The sequence below is a fragment of the Orcinus orca genome, chromosome 14, assembly GCF_937001465.1.
Source record: "Orcinus orca chromosome 14, mOrcOrc1.1, whole genome shotgun sequence".
In the NCBI taxonomy this organism is placed as follows: Eukaryota; Metazoa; Chordata; class Mammalia; order Artiodactyla; family Delphinidae; genus Orcinus; species Orcinus orca.
In genome coordinates, this window is record NC_064572.1 from 14,688,225 (window position 1) to 14,714,422 (window position 26,198).

General features: G+C 39.5%; 1 protein-coding gene across 1 annotated transcript in view; it reads left to right on the forward strand.

The window, feature by feature from the left end:
- The window catches only part of RYR2 (ryanodine receptor 2), a 517,690-nt gene that overhangs the window by 450,041 nt on the left and 41,451 nt on the right, over positions 1-26,198 (forward strand). The window contains exons 84-91 of the mRNA XM_049697219.1: positions 6,525-6,605; positions 7,791-7,879; positions 9,293-9,421; positions 13,760-13,864; positions 16,329-16,410; positions 19,170-20,467; positions 21,285-21,349; positions 23,814-23,961. Of these exons, the coding sequence (XP_049553176.1) occupies positions 6,525-6,605; positions 7,791-7,879; positions 9,293-9,421; positions 13,760-13,864; positions 16,329-16,410; positions 19,170-20,467; positions 21,285-21,349; positions 23,814-23,961 (1,997 nt within the window). The remainder of the gene's footprint in view (positions 1-6,524; positions 6,606-7,790; positions 7,880-9,292; positions 9,422-13,759; positions 13,865-16,328; positions 16,411-19,169; positions 20,468-21,284; positions 21,350-23,813; positions 23,962-26,198) is intronic.

The following is a 26,198-nucleotide window of genomic DNA, read 5'->3' on the forward strand; positions in this document are numbered from 1 at the left end:
GCTTGGTTCCAGGACCCTCCCCTTCCTCCCCCCTCCCCCAGCAGATATCATAATCCACAGATGCTCAAGTCCCTGATATAAAGTGGCATAGCACGGCCATACCTCTGTATCTGCAGATACAGAAGGACCACTGTATCTGGATCTCAGACTAATTGTTTATATTCTTTTCTCTACACTGGTACTGTCCTGTAGCCCTATCCCACCTTACTAAATTTCCCGCATTTCTACAAAAGCCTGGACCCTCCCCCTTGTTTGTTTGGTTTTTTTAGAAAAAAGGTTCTTAAGCAAATGTGTTTAGATTTGTCACGTGCTCAGTGTTGTCCTCTCTGTATATTTTTTAGTCCTATGTGTTTTCTTTTAACATAGAGTGAAGTTCAAAACCAAAAACCTATATAAATCTTTGAAATTTCATTCCATCCTTGGATTTCTAATTTGTTTTTCCTCAGTACCGTTTAACCTCATTAGTAATTCAGGATGAGCTTGAAAGTGCAATTTTCCTTCTTTCAAACGTCTTCTTGGAATATAGTCGAAGATACTGCATTTGATTTTTGATCATTTTGCAGGGATCCTTGACTTCGTAAGCAAGATGAAATTGCGAAGCTGATCTGATTCCTCAGAAATTGTTTGATTTTCTAAACTGTTATATAAAACATTAATACAAGTTAAGCTTCTCAAATTTCCACCTGTAACTGATAAAGTGTTGCATTGAGGTTCTTGCCGATATATATCTAGTGACCTCATGAAGTTTATGTGAAGTTGAAGATAAAAGGATTCCGTTTAATTAATTAATGAAAGGGATAATTAAAGCAATCTTTAAATATTGGCTACCCTAATTTTTCGTTAGTGTTTTTAGTGCTTAATTATTTTTTGGCTTTCTCCTGCCCCAGATTTTCAAAGTACTTTCCCAGGTATAATCCAGTGCTAACATCTGGGTTCTGACTATATTTCTCTGCAGTTCCTATGGGTAAACTTTCTCTTCAAGAAAAAGCCTGTAGTTCATGGCACTAAATAGATTGTTTTTTAACATCCTTGCAGTTTTTAAACTTTGAAGCAGTCATTTAAATTTGAGTGGCTATTACGTGCTAGACACTGTCCTAGGCACTGGCGTTCTATAGGAGTCCAGTATCGTGTAGACAGACTTGTAAACAAGCAACTTCAGAACAATGCCCTCTGTGTAAGAGAGAACTGAGTTGATACTTTGCCAGGGATGGGGAAGTGTCACCATAGACATAACACGTAGCCTGAAGTAGAAGTTTATCTGGTAGATAAGGAAGGCAAAGAAAGGCATTCCAGTGGAAGGAATTAGCATCAGCGTATGCAAAGTTTAAGGTACAAAACATATCAGAGGACAGTAACCAACCTGGTGCGGTTGAAGAGAAATGAACCCCCTAGAAGATGGCAAGATCGTTTGTGAGAGGTGCTGAAGGACCTTCCTTGCTCTTTCCAGGCATTTGTACTTTCTTTCTGAGACCCTGGAGAGCCATTAAAGAAATAACACTTAAGGGATACATTATGTTTTGTGTGATGATCCGCCTGGCATTAAATTCCTACATTCACTGTTCAAAATGCTTCCAGTAGAACCTAATCACCCTAAAAGGCACAGATCTCTCCTTTCTCAGTAATGCTAATGTATTAAATAGGCATGGAGTTCTCCAAAGGTAGTGGTCACCACCATTTCCTTCACGGCAGCGGGGGAACTCTGCTTAACGGTAGATTGCAGAGAATTCTTCAGAGTGTGCTTTCCATAATTACTGTTACAGGAGTCAGTCTGTTTGTCAGGAAGAGTGTTATAATTGGATTGCCTATAGCTGTTGTTGTCAGCACCAGGCTGTAAGATGGGTGTCCCATGTGAAGACACGGAGATCAGTTAGGATGCTGGTGGATGGAATGGGTGAAGGACATAAAGGATTTCAGTTAGAGTAATGACAACTGAAAGGCACTAAGAGAAGGCTACAAGAAGATGCACACTATTGAATATTAGATATAGGATGGATAAACAACAAGGTCCTACTGTATAGCACAGGGAACTATATTCAATACCCTGTGATAAACCATAATAGAGAAGAATGTGTGTGTATATATATATCTATCTGAGTCTCTTTGCTGTACAACAGAAATTAATACAACATTGTAAATCAACTATACTTCAGTAAAAAAAAGAAAGAAAAAAAAAGAGACGGCTATAAGAGAAACAATCTGCAAATCATGTTTGAAAGCAAAAGATTTCCTCCCCCACAGCTAACCTACAACTTTAATTCTGTTTTCCATCGGTCACACCTAACTTTTTCCACACACAGTGGTCGTTGGTATTATCTAGGAATGCATTTTATACACTGGTGTCAGGTTGTTACCTTAGATTAAATACATGCACTTAATGGAATTATGAATGATTTATCATATTCACAACCCACCAGTATTCTATGTTTTAGAAATCTAAAGGTGGTTTTTTAATGACTGCATGCCATTAAAACTTCACATTTATTCCTACTGTGTTTTGCATATTTCAAAGCAACTGTGCTTGTTTGGACCAATGTGATTCTCCCAGCAGCCCTGTGAATTCAGGAAGTCAGGAGACTGTTAATTTCCATATTAAAATGATGAAACAGAGACTCAGAAAGGTGAATTGACTTTTCTAAAGCCACGTGTCTAGAATATGGTTTTCCTTGGGTTCTAAAATTCACAAAAACAAGTTAGGAGTTCACAATTTAAATAATGTACAATAAGTGTAATGATTGTTAGTCAGAGATTGATTGCTGATGTGAGCTCTGTGAAGTGTAGAAACTATTGCACACTGGATTCAGAAGGACCATACAATATCGAAATTACCTGTTTATTGCCTGACTGTGACCTTCTTAAGGTTAGGGATTGTGTCCAGTGGTCTTTTTTGTCCCTAGCACCTCACAAGGTGCCTAGCATATAGGAGACTGTGAATGTTTGCTGAAGTTTACTGAATTCAAGTCCTTTACTTGTTAACAGCTGTAGGACAGTAGTCAAGTTACTTAATTTCTCGGTTGCTTACCCAACCACAAAATGGGATCGTATCACCTCATTTGTAGGATTTTTGTAAACCTGAAATGAAATGTGAGAAAATATATCTAGCACAATGCCTAGCACACCGTAGTCACTAACTAAATGTGAATCGTAAATCCATTTCAGATTTTTTATTCTTCGTTAGTTGAGCTGTAATATTATTCAAGCAGCCATATTTAGACCATTTAAGCAATGATATTAAAACTACCTACATGGAATCAAATACCTGACTTTTCACTATTTAAAAATATTTTTAACCTTTATCCTTCAGTGTTTTCATATACAAAATAAATATTTAAGTCCTCTAAAGATTAGTAAGTAATCAGAATTATTTCCTCCATGGCAATGGGGGGCCCTTGAGAGCTGTTTAACGATAGATTACAGGGAATTATTTGATGCAGCCAGTGTCATGTTTCATGCTACTCACCCTTTTATCTCTGCATCATTAGAGATGCTGACCCTACAACGATGGCAATCTCTTAGTCTTCTGGAGTCAATTGTTCATATATATATTAGTCTTTTTATTTATTTCATTAATTTTAGAACAGTTATTGATAATTATTAACAGTTAAATCAAACTTTGCCTGGAGATAAGTGTGCAGACTTTGAGCTATATCCATGGATATTCTAAGTAAAAATTCTAAGTAAGAACAACTGTTTTTATTGAACTTATAAACACTTGGGTACTTTTCTATTAGTTGGATAAACCGATTGTGAGTAGAAAAGCCTTTAAAAGTGTGTTGACTTTATTAGATCTCTAAATGAGGAATTACTTTTTACTGGTAGCTTGAACAAATAAGGTCTACCTAATATTATTTCCAGGTGAAAACTTACATTTTTGAAAATATTTGGTCCATTAAAATTAAGGTGGCTTTTTGAAAATATAAACACATTTAATACCTATGTTCACATAACTATATTTATCGTGTAGGCATGTTGTTCCCATCTTTATTTAGTGTCATTACCACTGCTACTAATAATATTAACCTCTCCACAATTGATAAAAAATGGTCATATAGATTGTGCAGAGCCAGTGAGGTAGACAGTGTACGCTTTACATTCATTTTATAGGTGAGAAAACTGAGGCACAAAGAACAAACTCATCATCACAACGGTATTGAAATAACTCTCCCTTTATTACAGTGTTAGAAATTATAAGCCCCTTATAATTAAAAATAAAACCAAAGGAATGCCCTTCACACTATCTACATTTGGCCATCATGCAGCTATTGCAAATAATATTTTTAAAATGTAAGAGCACTTTCAACTACATTTTACTCCATTTTGTTATTTATTATCAACCTTAGTTTCCATCTTACAATGGAATTTCTTTTGCATACATCACAAAATAGACTGTTGCTCGTGTACCTTCTGCAGACATAAAGCCATCATCCATCTCTGTTCCTGCACTGCCTACATGCAGCATGGGCGATGGCAGCATTTTAATCAGATAGTAATGTGTTCATTAAGCAATAGCACCTTAGTGGATACGATAACCTGGTGTCAGCTGATGGTAAATGAAGTCTTGACCTGCCCCTCCCCCCCACCCCGACTTTCCCTCTTGTTCTGCTGTGTGCAGCGTGTCCTATGTAAGAAGTTACTCGTATGTGTTTCGGTGTACAGTCCGGAAAATACTGTGCATGCCAACAGAAAAAAAACCTTATGTTATAAGTCAATGTGCATCGTACAGAGCATTTTCAGGCACACTGGTAGACTACATGTTAATTTATTTGTGTTAACTTTTCTGAATACTTTCTACCAAGGGTTACTTACTCCACATTGAATATGTGAACATTGGAAGTATGTCCGTGGTTTTATTGATTCAATTTTCTGAAAAACGGCAAAACCAAAACAAAACATTTTAGCTGGGTTCACAAGGAGTCAATAAGTCTGTGTAACTAGCTCATAACAGTTTGATTTCAATTTTTAAATTGAATTGATTTTAAAGTATCTTCATGAAATGATACTAAGTGTAATCAATGAAGAGTGTAGCGTATTAGCCTAGGCTGTTTCCTTTTTTCCTATCCTGTCATGAACGTGAACATGGAGGAATGGGCTTATCAGCCATGTATTGAGATTCAAACCAATGTGCATTTAACACATTAAACTTGCCACATCGCATTTGTAGACGTGGTGATCTTAATTTGGTCACCAAATATAATATCTTGCAGGCCAACAGGGAAACCAGTACAGTGATTTTATGTACTTTTTTTAATGTTTATATTAGTTTTCAAAATGGTTTTGCTTCCTAACCCTCCCATTATATGAAGCCTCTCACTTTGAAAGTCACAGACTGCAGACTGGTAAGTCCATCAACTCTCTGTCATTATGATCACTCATAATTTTAGTTCCAGTAAACACATGATCATTGCATAGTTTTCTTTCTTAGCCCAAAGTATTTCCAGTCTGAAAAGTTATTATTATTTTTTTAAATACATGAGTATATTCATTCACTTGCCAAACAACATTTCTCTTTTTTTTTTTTGGTCATTTTGCTTTCTAAACAAATTGAGATTCCAGAGCATACACTCATAATGTTGACAGTGTTTTTTTCACGGACACACTATGCTTTTAAAATCAGCTTTCATTTGTGTGGTGCCTGTTTTCTGTTTGTTTCCTTCTTTGTGTTTTTGCTTTCAAAGTAACTTGTGATCAAGATACATTTAAATGGAAATGTAGATGAAAGATCGGAACCCTTTTCTGAGGCTTCATCCTTGCCCCACACGTAGAGTTAGTGTTGAAATGATGCAGAGCACCTCCTATGGCACTGAGATGCCCTCCGTTTCACATTTCTTTGTTAGATTTAGCTCTCCTAGCAGGAGCCAGCGAAGTTTATCCTTTGGTTTGGTATTTAGAATTAGGTCTGCTTGTCAGTTCTTCCTCCTCTGGAAGGAATGCTCCAACCAATGAGCTCTCTACTTAGACAAGCTCATGAGAGAGTGAAGTGAAATGAGTTAAAAAACATTTTCCAGTCATCCAGAGTTTTCACAAAAGTCCTTTAATTAATATTTGAATAAAAGAAACTCTTGGTCCTGTTTTATGTATGTACTGAATACTTCTGCATTGAATCATTTGGTCAGACTCTGGGAACAAAGCAGACTTAACTTCCACATTTGTAAGAGACGCAGAGATCATTCCTACACAGATCTTACCAAAAAGGAAAAAAAGAAAGATAGAAAGAAAGAAAAAAAAAGTTTAAGTCTCTGATCTCTTCAGGTTGTTTCTAAAATGTTGCCAAACCCATGCTGCTACTTTTAACAGAGAGATATCTGAGTTTTTAAGATCCAAGTGTTCTTTTCTTAGCAAGAAAAAGTGCATCTATCTGTCAAGCGCATGATCTTATGAGCTTCAGATAGAAAAGTGGCTATGATTTGTGACTGTTTTGGGTTCAGAACGATGCTACATCAACATGCAAGTTTGATGGAGGTGGGGATAGAAAGGGAGGGCGAGGCTAAGGTGGTTGATAACATTGGGTTCCTCTGGACTTCCTGCAGGAGAAAAGGTTCTGCAGGATGACGAATTCACCTGTGACCTCTTCCGCTTCTTGCAACTGCTTTGTGAGGGACACAACTCAGGTTTGTGAGACCCCAGACCATCGGTGGTACCCAGAAATAAGCATTTTGAAGCAATAATAGGAGTCTGTTAGTTCCAATTATGCTTCTTCCCTTGGGTCAAGAAACAGTTCTTGAACATTACCTGCTGCGTAGGCGCTGGGAAATTTTCTGTATCGCGTTGCCTCTTTCAAAGTCCTTTGCTAGCCCTTTCATTTAATTCTTTTTTTTTCCTTTAATTAATTAATTTATTTATTTATTTATTTTTGGCTGCACTGGGTCTTCGTTGCCACGCACGGGCTTTCTCTGGTTGCGGCGAGCGGGGGCTACTCTTTGTTGTGGTACACAGGCGTCTCATTGTGGTGGCTTCTCTTGTTGCAGGACACAGGCTCTGGGGTGCGTGGGCTTCAGTAGTTGTGGCTCGTGGGCTCTAGTGCACAGGCTCAGTAGTTGTGGCACGCGAGCTCAGTAGTTCTGGCGCACAGGCTAAGTTGCTCTGCAGCATGTGGGATCTTCCCAGACCGGGGCTCGAACCCATGTCCCCTGCATTGGCAGGCGGATTCCTAGCCACTGCGCCACCAGGGAAGTCCCTCACTTAATTCTTATTAGTTGTTCTCATGCTAGAGAAGACAGCTGATAGGTGAAGAAAGTTGTAGATCAGATAGATAGCTATAGAGACATACGTAGCTCTGTTTCTTTTTTTACCACGTATCTTACTGGGGGAATCTACTTCATTGTGTAACTTTGCATGATGTATTTACATTCATTTTTTATATATCTGGTTCTCCACCAAGCTTGTGTGTCCGTGAAGGCAGGAACTCGATCTTGATTTTTGCTTCCCCAGCACTTAACACAGTACTAAGGAGTAAGGGATTATGGAATAAATCATTTAATTACTCTGTCCTACAGGATGGAAGTTGTTTTCAGTCATTCACATGCCCAGAACCCTAGAGCTAGGAATCAAGAAACAGGTGTTAGCAACCTCTTAGATGAAATTTGAATATTGATATTCTGTGGAGCACCTAGATTTGTTTTTGAGGTACTCACTTTGTATGGAAAATATAAATTATTCAATATTAAAACTATCAGATTAACAGTGTACGTAGCCATGGTGATTTTGCTGGAGACATCATTTGCTTTTGGAGTTATTCAAAGAACTCATTTTACATTTTTGAATGCGCTTTAATAACATCTTTTCATCTTATGTAGATTTTCAAAATTATCTGAGAACTCAGACTGGCAATAATACAACTGTCAACATAATCATCTCTACCGTAGACTACCTACTGAGAGTTCAGGTACGTTGCTTTATGTTAGTAACAAATTAAGGGGTTGGTTGGTTGGCAAGATATGGTGGGGTTGTGAAACTGCCATGTTGAAATGTGTTTTGATTTATGAGGTCAGAATTTGTAGAGATATTTTGTCTTTGATCACAGTCTTTCCCCAAGTCTTAGGTTGAAACTGCCACTATTGTCTTGGCCTCTGATCCTGGCTCTCACTTGGCTTATTTTCTTTCTATAAGTGGGAATATTTTTTTCCTACAGTTTTTAGCTTGATGGCATTTTAAATTCCTTTTCAATTTGTAAAGCGTGAACATGCTCTGTTCCTTCCTCTACAGTTGATAGATAAATAGGAGAAGGATATTTGAAACATTACTAAAAATGGGAAAGAAAGGCTTTCAAACTACTTACCATACACTTAAATTTAATAGCATAAGGTTAGTTCTTTTCAGCTCTTGAAATATTTGCATTAATTTAAAAATTCAGCTTAACACGTCATCACTTAAAAGTATCTTTGATAGTGTAATAATGGTTTACACATTACTAGAACCGAATCTGAAGGTGTAGGCCTCTTAAGTAATAAGATTTTATATAACTTTTATTTCCCTTCCTTTATTTATAAGGAAATCAGGTATAGTACTTTTAAAAACTGCAAATTCAAACTCTCTTTCCCCCTTAATCTTTGCATATGTAAAAGCACAACACTCTTACTTAAAGCTTAATGAGAAAAAAGTCCATTTTTGAAGCAAATATATCAAGAAGCATTGCTGAAAATATATTTGTGATTTTCAAAATCATGTCTCAAAACCTAAATGGTAGCCCAAATTGTATTACTCATTTAGGCAACTAAAGTTCCTTCACAAAATAAGTTGTTGTTGAATATATCCTGTTGGGAAAGATTGATCTTATTTAGATGTTTGTTTACAGTTGTTGTCAGTATTTATAAGGAGTCCAACTAGTTTCTTCAGGGGCAGTTACACAAGCCAGGAACATCCTGGAATTCTCATCAAAGAAATGTTATTGGCTTTGTTGGAGAAAAAGGAGACCAAATGTCTGGAACCCAGAAATATTGTTCTATGATTTGTCTAATTTCTGTGCTCACATAGTAAACACCTAACTGCTCTATGGATAAATATGCATTAATGTTATGAATCCTTATGTTTGTGAAGTTCAAGGTCATCAGAGACAGAAAGTCATTTTAAAAGCTAAGTTTTCTACTTCTAATCTTCTCTCCAGTTGTTATTTACATCTAGGGAGGATGTCACCATATTTTATGTTTAGGAAAATCATTGACAATAGTACTTACCTTGCAGATATTTTTGTTTGCTTCCAATCTGTTATTTAAAATGATTCCCTATTACTGAGTCCAGAACTGGACAGGTCTTTGGTAGCTTCAGATGGTGCCTTAATCCTCTCATGTCTCTTTTCCAGGAATCAATCAGTGACTTCTATTGGTATTACTCTGGGAAAGATGTCATTGATGAACAGGGACAAAGGAATTTCTCCAAAGCGATTCAAGTAGCAAAACAAGTCTTTAACACGCTTACAGAGTATATTCAGGTAAACCTTTAAACGTTTCTGTTATTTGAAGAAGGAAAGAAAGAGAGAAAAGAGAGTCAACTGGTTAGCATTGAATTCCTTGGAAAAATGCAATATGCCTAAAGTATTTTCCTGCTCTCATCCACATTCTTACTGACCCCTTCCATAGATTCTTAGCCAGTTGGCCATTTAAAATACTCACTTGAGATGTGAATTTATATGGAATGAACCTGCTTTACCACTTGGTAGGTTGGGATGTCATGAACTCCTTCAAGACATGAACCATGATGTTGACTATGTCATACTTCCAGGGTCTGGTATATACATATTAAGCACTCAATAAATATTAAGGAAGGAGGGGAGAGAAGAAGTGAAGGAGAGAGGGCAGAGTTGTAAACCACTTTTTATAGTATTCCAGTGAAAATAAGGAAGAAGTTTCATAGAACCTTTATGAAAAAGAAAAGAGCATTTAAAAACTTCATTTTAATACATGTATGTGTGTATTGTTGACTGAAAAAAAATGGGCAACCTAGGAATTGAGAATTATGTTTTATCTAGAGGACTTACTGAGGACTTAAGCCTGGGATGCAGCCTCTCAGATAGCTTTGAGGCACTGCTCCGAAAAGGTAAGGGAGGCTATATAGGATATATAGGGTTTTTTGGCGAAAACAAACAAACAACAACAAAAAAAAAAACAGGGAGTCCGAATGTCAAAAGATTACTGTTAATTAAAGAAAATCAAACATCTTAAGTTAATGAATTTAGTGCTTTTCTGTGTATGGGAAGATGCAAGAATCTGGGCTCACTGAAATCATTCCTTTGATGGGAACCTTAAATACCTAGGGCCAGTATCCTGCATTTCTCCATCCTGAATCCCCTCAGGGTGCACAGTCAGGGGGCAGCTGCAGTAGCTGATGTCTTGGTGGCGGCAACATCCTTTGTTTACTGAAACGGCAGGCAACATTCTTTGTCCAGAGTATATTTACACACATATCTGTGTGTGTGTATATATAAAATTATATAACATGATAATGTATATAATATAGGTAGAATTCCAAATTCCATGAATAATATACCTTTTTTTTTTTTTTTTACCTTGATTTGCTTTCTATTCTCCTTGGGGTAGCCTTCTAGTCTTTTTTTTTTTTTTTACATCTTTATGGGAATATAATTGCTTTACAATGATGTGCTAGTTTCTGGTTTATAACAAAGTGAATCAGTTATACATATACATATGTTCCCATATATCTTCCCTCTTGCATCCCCCTCCCTCCCACCCTCCCTATCCCCCTATCGGTCACAAAGCACCGAGCTGATCTCCCTGTGCTATGTGGCTGATTTCCACTAGCTGTCTATTTTACGTTTGGTAGTGTGTATATGTCCATGCCACTCTCTCACTTTGTCACAGCTTACCCTTCCCTCTCCCCATATCCTCAAGTCCATTCTCTAGTAGGTCTGTGTCTTTATTCCTGTCTTACCCCTAGGCTCTTCATGACATTTTTTTTTCTTAAATTCCATGTATATGTGTTAGCATACGGTATTTGTCTTTCTCTATCTGACTTACTTCACTCTCTATGACAGACTCTAGGTCCATCCACCTCATTACAAATAGCTCAATTTCGTTTCTTTTTATGGCTGAGTAATATTCCATTGTATATATGTGCCACATCTTCTTTATCCATTCATCCAATGATGGACACTTAGGTTGTTTCCATCTCCTGGCTATTGTAAATAGAGCTGCAATGAACATTTTGGTACATGACTCTTTTTGAATTATGGTTTTCTCAGGGTATATGCCCAGTAGTGGGATTGCTGGGTCGTATGGTAAGTTTTTTAAGGAACCTCCATACTGTTCTCCATAGTGGCTGTACCAATTTACATTCCCACCAGCAGTGCAAGAGTGTTCCCTTTTCTCCACACCCTCTCCAGCATTTATTGTTTCTAGATTTTTTGATGATGGCCATTCTGACCAGTGTGAGATGATATTTCATTGTCGTTTTGATTTGCATTTCTCTAACGATTAATGATGTTGAGCATCTTTCATGTGTGTGTTGGCAGTCTGTATATCTTCTTTGGAGAAATGTCTGTTTAGGTCTTCTGCCCATTTTGGGATTGGGTTGTTTGTTTTTTTGTTATTGAACTGCATGAGCTGCTTGTAAATTGTGGAGATTAATCCTTTGTCAGTTGCTTCATTTGCAAATATTTTCTCCCATTCTGAGGGTTGTCTTTTGGTCTTGTTTATGGTTTCCTTTGCTGTGCAAAAGCTCTGAAGTTTCATTAGGTCCCATTTGTTAATTTTCGTTTTTATTTCCATTTCTCTGGGAGGTGGGTCATAAAGGATCTTGCTGTGATTTATGTCATAGAGTGTTCTGCCTGTGTTTTCCTCTAAGAGTTTGATAGTGTCTGGCCTTACATTTAGGTCTTTAATCCATTTTGAGCTTATTTTTGTGTATGGTGTTAGGGAGTGATCTAATCTCATATTTTACATGTAGGAGCCGAGTGCTTCTGATGGCTCTCTTGACCCCTCTTCTCTCCATGGTGTAAAGGGAAGAGGGCAGCCATCTCCTCTCCTGCGGCAGCAGGGGTGGAGGCTGGGAGGCCCGGCACCTGCAGAGCTCTTTCCAAAGTCTTTCCCTTTTCGGCTTCAGCGCCTTTATATCTTTGAGGTAGAAAGATCTACTTAGTTTCCTTCCGCAGGTACTGAATCTAGCACCTTGCTTTTGGAATACTGAGATACTTGACACTTACTGTCTTTGTTACTGAGCTAAACTTAGGTCTGCCCACCCTCGCGCAGTAAAGTCAATCTACTGACACCCGGTGGTGGTGAAGAGAAGTGCAGTGTTTATTGCAGGCGCCAAGCAAGGAGTCCAGGGAGCCTAGTGCTTAAAAGGCCCGAACTCCCTGAAGGCTTTCAGGGGAAGGTTTATAAAGACGGGGAGGGACAGGGCTTGTGGGGAGTGTGATCAGCTCGTGGACATTCTTCTGACTGGTTGGTGGTGAGGTAATTGGAAGTCAGCATCATCGACCTTCTGACTCCAGCCAGTCTGGGGTCTCCGTGCTTGCGGGCAGCCTGCAGTTCACTTCTTCCACCTGGTGGGCGTTTCCATATCTGCCATACAGCTCAAAGGACATGGCTCAGAATATTATCTGTAGACCTTGAGAAGAAACTAAAGGTCCTTGACTTGGTTTAATGGCTAAAGTATTATTTTGTCTTGCTTGACTGTTTTCCTTTCTTTCTGCATTTGTTCACTTCTTTCATTAAATGTATTCTTTGACTAAAGGTTTTCTACAGTCAAAAGGAAGGCAGAGGACATGGGTGGGAGTCTATTCTGGGAAGGAAGGCCTCATAGGGTCCCACTCGGTTACATCTTTTATCCTCAGCTGTAGGGCCTCAAGTGTAGCTTGATAAAGGACAGAGTTTCATGTCAACATCTTTTCAGGATCTTCAGTGCAGTCCTCTCTTCCAGTCACTTGTCTCCAGTCTAAAACCTGAAACATTTTAATGTGCTCTCCAACTTAAACTTATACTGAGCCATTTGTCTAATGAGTGAATGAGTTTTTTTCTTTTGAAATATAATCCCTAGTATTTCTTTTCCTGGTTGATGTGGGTGTGTTTTCAAAACTTAGCGATTGTAGAATTTCTCCTTGGGAAGTAAGACTAGAAGTTGACTCCACCCAAACAGTCTCTGTTACAACTCTCACTCTAGTGTCACATAAAGATCACTTCTGGAGTGAAAGCTAAGAGAGCAAAGCTAGGTTCTAATTGTCTTGGATTCTGGGTTCCTAAAGTTAATGACTAAGTATTAATCTTTAAAAATCTCAATGGTTGTATGATTGGTAACCAGGATACAGTTGTACAATGAAGCGCTGAAGAGAATATTTTGTCCTCTCTATGAATGCTTTATCCAGGTTACTATTTAACAATAAGAAGTAAGTACCTCTCATATAAAGCATAATCTCAAATTCTTTTCACACAGGCAGTCACTTCTGATGATCTGACTTAGCTAAAATAACTTAGCTAAGATTTCCTCTAAAGAGAAGAAACCAAAGTCAGACAAAAATGAAATAATTCACTATATTTTCCCCAGTGTTTTAGTATTCATACAGAAACAGAACATGAAAATCCTTGAGAAACTGTTTTGGGGATTTAAACATTTCAAGGAAGAATATGTTTGTCTCCTAAGAGTGCTATACCATTACAATCACTGTATATCTTTTGTTTCGGGTTCCTGTCTTTTCAGATAACATGCTGGTGATAAGATATGTCAGCACTAAGTCAACTTTGTCCCTATTATTGTAAAGTTTATTTTGGCAATTAAATTATCAAGAATGATTGTTGTTTGTCTGTTTCTGCCCCAGGGTCCTTGCACTGGCAACCAGCAGAGTTTGGCTCATAGCAGGCTCTGGGATGCGGTGGTGGGTTTTCTTCATGTGTTTGCCCACATGCAGATGAAGCTGTCTCAGGTAAAGTCACTGACATCCAACCATCCTAAATGACACACTGGACACTGTGATCACTGGCAAATTAAGCATGCTTTCCTTTGTCTGAATATTCTCTTTCTTAGATGACTTCTTTATACAACTTTTACTCTACATTTAAAAAAAACCTTTTTTTTAATAAAATAATTTTATGCAAAGCTGAGAAGAGGTAGAAGCCATTATTCAATTTTGAAAACAAAAGGTATTGAGGAGTTGACTCTAATGGAGAAATAAAACATAGTCTCCAAACACTGTACATTTTACAGTCCTTTGTAGACCTACTTCTCCATGATTACTCACTGGAATTTTCCTCCTCCCTACAGATAATTGGAAGAGGATTTGTCATCTGTTCCAAATCCCTCGTTAAGGGGAGACAGTTTTCTTATAGGGTCATAAACAAGCAGCTGTTCTCTAAAGATGACACTCGCCCATTAACAGGACATTTTACTTTGTGAAAGTCAAAGAGAAAAAAAAATAGCCATGCAGACAGGCAAACAAAGAAGAAACAGATTTTCCACCATGCTTTAATGTTAATTCGGGAGCATATCTTGAAAACATCAGAATGCCGTTTTCTCACTCGTGTATTGCATTTGGAGCTCAGAGTTACACAAACAGAAAAACTCTTAATATAAATCTTGAGTAAATATGTCCCTGTGATGCAGTGAATTTTGATGGGCTCTCCTGAGGCTGACATGTCTGTTGGGGTGTGGGTTTGTATCTTCCAGGTGTCAGGTAGAGGAGAGAATGCTAGATTCAAAGTCAAACGACTCCAGTCCAACTCCCACGATTTCATTCACGTGTCCCATCTCTCTTCCTTGAGTCTCCTTTCCTCCAGCAAAGTGAGGATACTCAATCTGCCCTCTGGCCTACAAGCAGGAAGATATCTTGGTCAAAGATAAAGCCAGGCACTGGTTAAAGTGGCAAGGACCGATTTAGTCAGTGATAACTGTTACTGTAGGGAAAACAACCTAGTGTGAGCTGAAGTCAACTTGTACAGAGGTGATAAGTGTTTTAAAGAGAGAAGGAGGGGGATTAGCAGGGTTCAGTAGAGTCAGGGAAGAGGAAAATTACAAAGCGTTGTTCAGTGTAAATGTGATTGGGCCAGCTGAATATTAAAGTCAGGATTCTGCCCTCCCACAGGCCTGGGAGACAGGTTCTACTATCGTCGCGTGTTGGCTGGAACACACAGAAGATGTTTCTGGCAGTCTTGAGTTTTCTCAGGCAGGCACTCTAAGGGGGGCTGGGGTCATCCTAGGGATGCAGCCTTGAGCTGTTAGGAACTATGGTGATGTTTTGTTCAAGTCTTTATAGACCAAGATTAAAGCCTAGTTGGGAAGAGGGCCCAGAGGAGCTGGCTAGTTTGGTCAAGGAGAGAATCTCTGTCTGTATCTAGTTATTGGTAATCAACCAAGTAAGGAAATATCATGATGCTTTCAACTAATCGCTAATGACATTTTAGTAAGTAAAGGAAATCAACATGAACCAAATTTATACATTCACAGGAGAGTTCCGATTCAGAGGTACTGCCATCATTTTATGAACATCTGGTGGTGCTACCTAGCAGTTGTTCAGTTTGTAGACCTAGGTAAGGTAACAACTATTTAGGAAGAAAAAGCCTCATCCTTCCAGCAGTGTTGAAATTTGGCTTCCTATGTAGGAAAATTCATATGAATAATATGATACCTTGTATTTTTTTTAAAAAAAGAAAGAGGGGTATAGTTTAAAATAAGAAAATCTGATGATTCATGGTCATAATGTAAATATAAGTACATTCCATATTTCCAGGCCCTGAATCTAAGTATAGTGATGTTTGGACACAACATATCTTTGTAAAATAATTTTTTTCACGGTGAAAAATGAAAAACAAAACAGAAAATTTTAACGAGAGAAATATCTGAGAGCTTGATAAAATTGGTAAATAAGATATTTCGTGCATTATTAATACAGGTAATACTTGTGTACATTTTTGCCTAGATTTATGTCGGATAAGTTTATCTCTTATCACTGTTATGCCTGTGTTTTCCAGAATATGTTAATTTTTACAAAATATATAGCATCTTGGTGTAGTAAGTTAGAAAGAAGAAAAGACAAGTCCAGTCTTTACTCGAGTAGAAGAAAGATACCCAATGTGCAGAAGCACCTGAGTCTTGCCTACCTGGCCCCAGGGGTTCCACCACTGCTTTAGTTCTTCTGTCCTCTTGTTAGATTTATTCATTGTCCTTACAAATACTTCAATAAACATGAGTTGGAATCAACAGTAAATACTCTTTAATTCTTAAGCGTGTATTTTTAATAAGCTGCAGACTTACATTTGGCCTCCCTTTAGCTCTATATTGCTGTAAAGTGTCTGCTCTCGGGAGATCCATACTCTTTTTGTGAGAATAAGGATGACGTTCTTGCTGCATAGGTCTCCCATATTATCTCAGACGCAGTATGTTAACTCTTTCAGGATTCCAGTCAAATTGAGCTGCTGAAAGAATTGATGGATCTTCAGAAGGACATGGTGGTCATGTTGCTGTCCATGTTGGAAGGTAGTTTTGATTTATGTCTTCAAGTCCCCTTTAATCTTTTATTTTAAGGATTCCATACACGCTTGCTTTGGGTGTCAGCATGCTGCAAAGGATAAAATATCAATGCTGAGATGGGACAGATACCTCAGATTTATTGCTGGCTTGATTACTCTTTTTCCAAGTTTGCTTTTTAAAAAAGAGAAATCCTGCCTATCTCAGTTTACAAAACTATGGAATGAAATCACTAGTACTTCATTCGTAGTGATATTTTTCATTTCATAGTGATACCCCAGAGAGTATGCTCTTCAGACAGAATACCTAAAGAAGGTTTTATTTGTTTATCATTTTGTTTGTTTGTAACCAGTGGGGATTACAGACGTTTGGATACAGTCCCACTGTGTAAATTGCTGCTTTGAGCTGACTGCCTTGTGACTCCTATGGGTTCTTAAAATTCTGCAGGAGGGGGCTTCCCTGGTGGCGCAGTGGTTGAGAGTCCGCCTGCCGATGCAGGGGACACGGGTTCGTGCCCCTGTCCGGGAAGATCCCACATGCTGCGGAGCGGCTGGGCCCGTGAGCCATGGCCGCTGAGCCTGCGCGTCCGGAGCCTGTGCTCCGCAACGGGAGAGGCCACAACAGTGGGAGGCCCGCGTACCACAAAAAAAAAAAAAAAAAAAAAGAAAGAAAAAATTCTGCAGGAGGAGAAGGCTCGGGAGAGCACCCTAGCCCACCAAGTCTGGTGGCGGCCTAGTCTTCCCACCACATGCCTCTCTCTCGGGTTTTCATTATCTCGCTTTTCTCTTTTCAACCTACTTTCCTTTGGTACCGCATTTCTTTTGTGTCTCAGACAGTAAACGTAGTAGGTGAGAGCTTGGGTTCTGAGATCTGCCACCAATGCCCCATCCCACTTTGCCACGCAGGCAGCGTGACCCTGACACAAGTTACGTCTCCATTTTTCGCTTTCCTCCTCTGTGAAAGGGGCTTATGATAGGCTGATGCAAGCATTTAGTGAAATCATGTGAATACGACCAAAGCAAATAAAAAATGTTTGCTATTATTAGTTCCCTGTCCTTTTTTTCCTTAAATCCTTCCTAATCCCTCTCTCTGTTTCTCAGTCCACCCTGCACTGCACAGCTATACTCTAATTAAGGCAGTCGGCACACCTTGCGCGAGGACGTCAACGATGCAGCATTTGCTTGAAGCCCTTAGTTGGCAGCCACTTTATACCCTTTGAGCACAGGATCCTTTACCCATGACCTCAATTCAAGTTTTAGTCTAAATAATAATAACACCACAACCGTAATAACTGCGACAGGAACTGCAGGAATGACAACTTAAAATTAACCTCGTTTAATATGCCAGCTGCTGGTTGAAGTACTTTTTCATCCTAATATCAGGTTTATGAATTGCATAGTAATATTACCACTGTTTTGCAAATGAGGAAACTGAGTGCAGAGAGGCTAAGAAGTCTGCCCAGGGAGCTCAGCTAACAGATGGTGGGATCTGGATTCAAATCCCAATAGCATGGCTCCTGAGCCTATGCTCTTTTTTTTTTTTTTTTTTGCGGTACGCGGGCCTCTCACTGTTGTGGCCTCTCCCATTGCGGAGCAGAAGCTCCGGACGCGTAGGCTCAGCGGCCATGCCTCACAGGCCTAGCCGCTCCGCGGCATGTGGGATCTTCCCGGACCGGGGCACGAACCCGTGTCCCCTGCATCGGCAGGCGGACTCTCAACCACTGCGCCACCAGGGAAGCCCCTGAGCCTATGCTCTTAACGCTGGTGTTTAATGCTTCACAAATGCACTCAGCAGACCCCTCACCATGCATCTTTTTCCTGATGCGTGTCTTCGTGTTACATATCAAGCTCTGTTCATGGAATAAAAGCATTCAATGACTATACCTTAGGATAACATCTCATTTCCTCAAGCTTATCCATAATCTGCCATTTTCTAATTATAAACATTCTGGACCATGAAGAAATGCAGGGAGATCTTTTACATTTTAAATCAGAAAGAGCATCTACTTTGCTCTCAGAAGATCTGTTTCAAATCCAGGCCTTAGCCCTCAATAATCATGTCACGGCCAGCACATTAATTTAACCTTGCCAAACCTCAGTTTTCTCAATAGTAAAATCAGAATGAATAAAAAGTACCTGCCTCACAGACATATGAATGTGAAATCAGGTAATGTTTATGAGCAGTGACATTTCAACCCAAAAGGTCTGTGCAAACACTCATTTTTATTATTAATATGAGACTGTATTTCAGTTTCTGGCTTTAGGATAATATAAATGTTTGCCCCATTTTTTTTTAATCCTAAAACACGTTGCTTTTTTTTTTTAATCCTAAAACACAATTAGAGGGAAAAAATGTCAGCTTTTCTTCACATATTGTTTTATGTGCGTTAATTACTTTGTAAATATGCTTTTGCTTGTGTTCATGTAATCACTCTTTGAAACTAGAGTTTACAAGTAATTACTCATCTTTTCCTTCATACGTTGGAAGATAAACAAGGAGCTATCTTTGATTCAGATGTCCTATAAGATTTATATTATATATTATATATATTATATATTATAATTATATATTATTATATATCTGTAGACACTGGGGTTTTTTTAGACATTTTAAGATATTTAATATTTACCTGCACAAATTAGCGACAACTTATACAACTGGACCAGTTTCCAATTAATTCACAGTAACGTACACTAGCTTCTACCCGGCTTAGACACTGGTTTTATCAGGAGTGTTCATTTTGAGCCAATGCAGTTCTTTACCCCTAGGCAATGTCGTTAATGGCACGATCGGCAAACAGATGGTTGATATGCTCGTGGAATCTTCCAACAACGTGGAGATGATTCTCAAATTTTTTGACATGTTCTTAAAACTCAAGGACTTGACATCTTCTGATACCTTTAAAGAGTATGACCCAGACGGTAAGGGAGTCATTTCCAAGAGGGACTTCCACAAAGCGATGGAGAGCCATAAGCACTACACCCAGTCCGAGACTGAATTTCTGCTGTCCTGCACAGAGACGGATGAAAACGAAACTCTGGACTACGAGGGATTTGTCAAGCGGTTCCACGAGCCTGCCAAGGACATCGGCTTCAACGTGGCAGTGCTTCTGACAAACCTTTCTGAACACATGCCCAACGACACCCGGCTGCAGACCTTCCTGGAATTGGCCGAGAGCGTCCTGAATTACTTCCAGCCCTTTCTGGGCCGCATCGAGATCATGGGCAGTGCCAAGCGCATCGAGAGGGTGTACTTTGAAATCAGTGAGTCCAGCCGAACCCAGTGGGAGAAGCCCCAGGTCAAGGAGTCCAAAAGGCAATTTATATTTGATGTGGTCAACGAAGGGGGAGAAAAAGAGAAGATGGAGCTCTTCGTGAACTTCTGTGAGGACACCATATTTGAGATGCAGCTCGCAGCTCAGATCTCAGAGTCGGACTTGAACGAGAGGTCAGCGAATAAAGAGGAGAGCGGGAAGGAGAAGCCAGAGGAGCAGGGGCCGAGGACGGGTTTCTTTTCCATCGTGACAGTCACGTCGGCCCTGTTTGCCCTCAGGTATAATATCTTGACCCTTATGCGGATGCTCACCTTAAAGAGCCTGAAGAAGCAGATGAAGAAGGTGAAGAAGATGACGGTGAAGGACATGGTCACGGCCTTCTTTACGTCCTACTGGGGGTTTTTTATGAGCCTCCTGCACTTTGTAGCGAGCGTTTTCAGAGGCTTCTCCCGCATCGTCGGCAGCCTCCTGCTGGGAGGAAGCCTGGTGGAAGGTGCAAAGAAGATCAAGGTGGCGGAGCTCTTGGCCAACATGCCGGACCCCACGCAGGATGAGGTTCGAGAAGACGGGGAGGACGCAGAGAGGAAAGCCATGGAAGGCGCCCTGCCCAGCGAAGATCTGACGGACTTAAAGGAACTGACAGAGGAGAGTGACCTGCTTTCCGACATCTTCGGCCTGGACCTGAAGCGAGAAGGCGGGCAGTACAAACTGATTCCTCATAATCCCAATGCTGGCCTGAGCGACCTCATGAGCAACCCCGTCCCTATCCCCGAGGTGCAAGAAAAGTTCCAGGTAACTTACCTCCAGTCACAGCGGCTCTCTGGACTTCAGGTGGGCACGCTAAGTGAACTTGACATCAGCCGTCTTGCTAGTGCCAGGGTGGTTTTCGGTACGTGACTTGCCTTGCCAAAGAGGAATGGCTTTTTAGTCAGGTGGAGCTAGCCTTTTGTGAAGGTTCCTTATAAATTGTTAAGTTAAACTATGAAAGTACGAGCTGACGTATTCACCCTCCTGACATTAGGCAATTGAACGATAATCATTCCATCCACAAATTTGTTATGAGGATTGGCCGGGTGTCTGACACCACTGGGTATCATAGCAAATTAAAAGAAATGTAAGATGTGCTCACTGCTTTCAAGTTGCCTTAAAGAGTTTATTAGAAAGATAAAAGACTCACGAAAAAGTTAGAAAATTATTAAGTGGTACGTAGCATAGGCAGCAGACAGTAGAGGTTACCTGCGTTGAGAAAATGGAAACCTCAGTATAGCTTGGAGTAGTTAGATGAGACTTAAGCAGTGGGACTTAAGTTGGTGTTGGAAGATGAGGAGGATTTGAGTAGGTGACTGAGGGAAAGAAGGTAGTTGTGAAATAAGAAAAGTGGGAAGGAGCTCAGAAAGTTGGTACCTACTGCTGGCCTGGTAGGTAAGTGCGGAGAGGGGGGAAATGCGTGGACCAGTAGAAGAAAGGACACACATGGAAGTTTTATCTCAATGGAGACAGGAGGGTATCATTTATAGGTTACAGTTTGACACAGGGTCACGGGGCTCCCTAAACTCATTCAAAAGTGATGTGTAATCCTGCTTCTCTTTTCCCCATTGACTCATCCAAGGAACAGAAGGCAAAAGAAGAAAAGGAAGAAAAAGAAGAAAGCAAATCCGAACCTGAGAAAGCCGAGTAGGTGTAGTTGCTGTATCCCTTCCTTTGTTTTAGTGTCTTTCCCTCATCCTCTCTCTTCAGGGGATGCAGTGGAGACTCTCAGGCTGCAGGATGACATCTGTCATCGTAGTGGAGAGCCTCAGCCCATGGGCAGGGACAAGCGTAGACCACACACCCGCCCTGGGGGCCACTCCCACCTCTTTCTTGTGCCATGAGGATTCTGTTTGTGTGTTTCTCTCTCAGCAGAAAAGACTTCAGTGATTCCATGTGATGCTGTCTGCAAGATGACTGAGTGCTGTAGTTCTCTGTTTAAAATCGAGCATCTATTCTGTTCTTGTAAAGAAGGGAGAGGACAAACGTTCTGAATGCCGTGGCACAGAATTCTTGGGGCATGGTGGTCCTCAACGCACAGTCCTGGGGCCACCTGCGTAAAAACCACCTGGAGAGTCTGTTAAAGACACAGATTCCTAGGTCCCAGCACAGATTTTGAATCAGCAGGTCTGGGACCCAGGAAACTTCATTTTCAGTAATATTCCTGGTGCTGTGGAGCACAGTTATAAATGCAACAATGAGAAATAAAGAGCTGCCTATGAAGCAATGAAAATGTATAATTTCCTCGTAACACTGGCTTTCTGTTAATAATTGACACCTACATCTTTCCCCAAGTTTACATAGTTTTATATGCACATTTTTAACAACTGGGGAAATCAAATTAAGTGCCTGTAGCATTCTCATGTAGCATTTTATTTTTCCCCTCTATTCTGTTACTTCCTTTGGCCTGTTTTCATTGTCTGTTCTGTTTCTTCTTTTTTTTTTTTAGAATAGCACATGTTTATTTAGAAGTGTGTTAATTTAGTTATAGCTATAAAATTAAAACATTAAATGATATAACTCAAAAATAGTTCTTATTTCTAATATTATATTTCATGGAAAACAGTTTTATTCAACTTTTTCACATGCCTACTTGACATCACTTGAGTCACCTTTTGAATAACTTAATACTTTTTTTCAGGGAAAATCATTTTTATTTCCAAATTATTTGAGATAGAAAATTTTAAAGAGTTTTGTTATTAGAAATTATCAAACACACACAAAAGAGAGAATGTTATAATGCACCCCATATACCCATCACCAAGTTTTACTGATTTTTAACATTTTGCTAATTTTGTTTCATCTAGGTTTTCTCCTGCCTACCCTCCCTACCATAGACACACACACATATTTTGGGGCCTCCTGTACGACAAGTTGTTTTAAAGAAAATACTAGACACCATGTCATTTCACCCATAAATATCTTGTGTATATTTCTTATTGCTAAGGACTTTAAAAAAAACATAATTATCATGCCATTATTTATACCGAACAAAATTTGCAATTATTCTTTAGTACCGTCTAATACCCACTAAATATTTAAGCTTCTTTAGTTGTCTGAAAAGTGTATTTTACAGTTGGTTTGTTTGAATTAGGCTTCAAACAAGGGCCACTGTTGTCTCTTTTGTGCAGTCAGCACTATTCATTGTCATAGACCTTGAACTGTTGAATCAGTTGTAAAAATGGCCACATAAGTGACTATCATAGTGAAATGCAGACAAATGTACCAGGGCATGACAGTCATTTCAATGGCAACTCTTTAACGTTAAAATAATGTTTGACCTCATATGAGTTAAGTATGGGTTATGTTATATGGGTTACATATATGTGACTACACATATACATAAATATACTTCCATGAAGCCTTGGTATTTTGCACCTAGAGGGGTTTAGGTGTCAAATTTCAGTGCTTCTAATTTCATTATTGTCTGCAAAATTAATGTATTGACATCATTTATACACGTGAACAACCAAATGTGTACGCCTCTGATTTTAAATCCTAGTAGCCTGAACATTGAAATAAGAATTTAAAAATAAGGTATGTTAGGGCTTCCCTGGTGGCGCAGTGGTTGAGAGTCCGCCTGCCAATGTGGGTTTGTGCCCCGGTCCGGGAAGATCCCACATGCCGCAGAGCGGCTGGGCCCATGAGCCGTGGCCGCTGGGCCTGCACGTCCGGAGCCTGTGCTCCGCGGCGGGAGAGGCCACAACAGTGAGAGGCCCGCGGACTGCAAAAATAATAATAATAATAATAATAATAAGGTATGTTAAAAAGTAGCAGCCAAAAAAAGTCTCCATTGTTATTCTTTCATTTAAATATTTTACTCTACACTTGGAAAGGAATATGCTAGGTATAATACAAAGATACTTGAAGCCTGTAAAATGTCCTATAGATTTGAACTTCACAGAAATTATCCATCTGTAGGGGGCTATGATAAGCAAGAAGTCCTACCCCTAATTCTAAAGTTCTGAATATCATAATTCATTGGAAGAGATATCCGTTATTAAAACAGATACTATGATTTAAATATTTGTCCGTTTGTATACTTTGGCACAAAACCTGTTTAGTTCTTTAGTTTATGGGTGGCTTATTTTTCATTCATCTGTGTTCGTAGGGGAGAAGATGGAGAAAAAGAAGAAAAAGCCAAAGAAGATAAGGGTAAACAAAAATTGAGGCAGCTCCACACACACAGATATGGAGAGCCAGAAGTTCCTGAGTCAGCATTCTGGAAGAAAATCATAGCCTATCAACAGAAGCTTCTAGTAAGATGTTTTAAAATGAACGTTCCTGATATACTGTGAGATCATAGTCATTCGGGTGCGGTAAATACGCATTGACCTTCACTTGGGTCAGCCCTGCACGTATGTTGTATTTGCCCATCTTAGTGTTTATGTGTTAAAATGAATGCCTTGGTCCACGGCTCCCTGTCGTCAAACACATAACCTCTGCACACATTCCCATGAGGGTCCACTTGATTTAGTGACTGCCAGTGTCTTCCTACAAGGACTTTAGGGCAAGTCAATAAACATAACCCCGGGGCCCCCTCTTTGCAGAACACTATGGTCTGCCATGCATTATAACAAAGAATACCTTCTAGGGGACAAGTAATTCATATTGATGTTCCAGAGTGGGGTTAGTCAGTCGTTCTAGAACATCGCCCTTTTATTAAAATTCCAGTTATAAAAATATTAATGCAGTGAGCCAGCTCTCCATTGATAATAAGAAGGTCTATTCCAAATTATTCTTTAAGTGGAAATAAGTAAATCAATGAAAGAACAAAGAGGGAGAAGACAGTTCTTTATGGAGGGTCTTAAACATTCTGTGGAAATGCTCTCCCAATTAATAAAATATATACTTGTATGTAGAAAACAAAGAAAGGAGATGTAGTTCTCTCTTCCTATTCATACAGAATGGAATTGTTAAAAATTTTGTTTGAAAGGCCTCTTACATGTGTATGTATGTATATGTGCATAAATATTATATATAATTTTTTCAAGCAGGAAAAGACCGGGAGATGAATGTCTAGAATAAACCTGTAAGAGGTACTGACCAATAATGTCAGACCTAGAAATTATGAGCAATACTCCATAACACGGCCAGTTTGAAAGGCAAAATCATACTTAGCCTTTGAGAAAAAAATAGACAAGAAACTCATGTAGTAAGAACTTCACCTGTAAGGGAAATGAATTGTTCTCAGTGGTGATATGTTCTAACTGCTTATGCATAAATGTATATATGACACATTTTTTAAAATGTATACCAATATATATTTTAATTAATAGTTTGACCTATATTTTCTTAAACTACCTTGTATGTTACTATATTATTTAATGCAGAGTACACAGAACACAGATGTTTCTGAGGCAACTCTGGATAACCACTGGTTTGATGTGTTGTCACAGTGGACGTGGCTGCAGGTGTGGTCTGGGCGTGGTGTAGGGTGTGAGGCTGCACAGGCACTGTAATAAGCTGCAGCAGTCCCCATGGGTTCCTGAAGAGTATGTGTAACTGCAGTTGAGTAAAGCACATAATTGAGATTTCCTTCCATCCTTCTGTCTCAGAGGTCACAGTTCCTACTTTCCTGCTTCTCTTGCAATATGACTTTCTCTGTTCACCTGTTTGCATGCACCAGCCTAATCATGACCACACCAGGTGCCACAGGCCCCTCGTGACCCGAGTCGTTGTGACCTCCCAGCTCAGATAACCAGAGTACCTAACTGTGACCTATGACCCAGTCCCACCTTGCACGGAAAACCAATGTGACTGACCCGGTTTGGATATGGTGGCCAACTTTGGTCCTATAAACGGTGGCAGAAAAGTCAGGGTCGTGTGTGGGGAGATGACACCATCAAAATGGGCTGTGTCCACAGAGAGGGATAACTAAGGAGATGCCATTCTACTATGGCCTTATGATGCTAAAACCCCTGGCATATCCGGGTAGATAACTTTATAATCATCTCCCACTTAATATTAAAACAGATTCTTGGTATGTCCCATAACCTTTTTCCTTAAACCCACTTCTCCTCTAAGTGTTTTGTATGTTTTTCCCTCATAGCTCAAAAAATAGAACCAACCATTTACTTGGTTGCTCAGAGCCCCAAATCCAGAATTATCATCTCTGAGTCCTCTCTTTCTTTCCTACCTCAGATACAACCCAACAATAATTCTTCTCGGCTCTCTCCTCCAGATGTACCCAGAGTCTGCCCAGTACTTACCACCTCCACAGCCACCACCTGGTCCAAGCCACCACCAGCAACATCATCTCTTCCTGCATCCTGCAGTCACTTTCTAACTCGTCTCCTGCCTTCCATGCTTGCCTCCAATCTATTTTATACTCAGTAGCTGGAATCGTCTTTCAAATCATCTGATTGCATCAGCCCTCTTCAGCTCCTCCAAGAGCTTGCCATCCCATTTAGAATAAAATACTAATTCCAATGATATTAACAAGATTAATGACTAACTTCCCCTATAGTAACTTACCTAATCCTCATAGCAAACT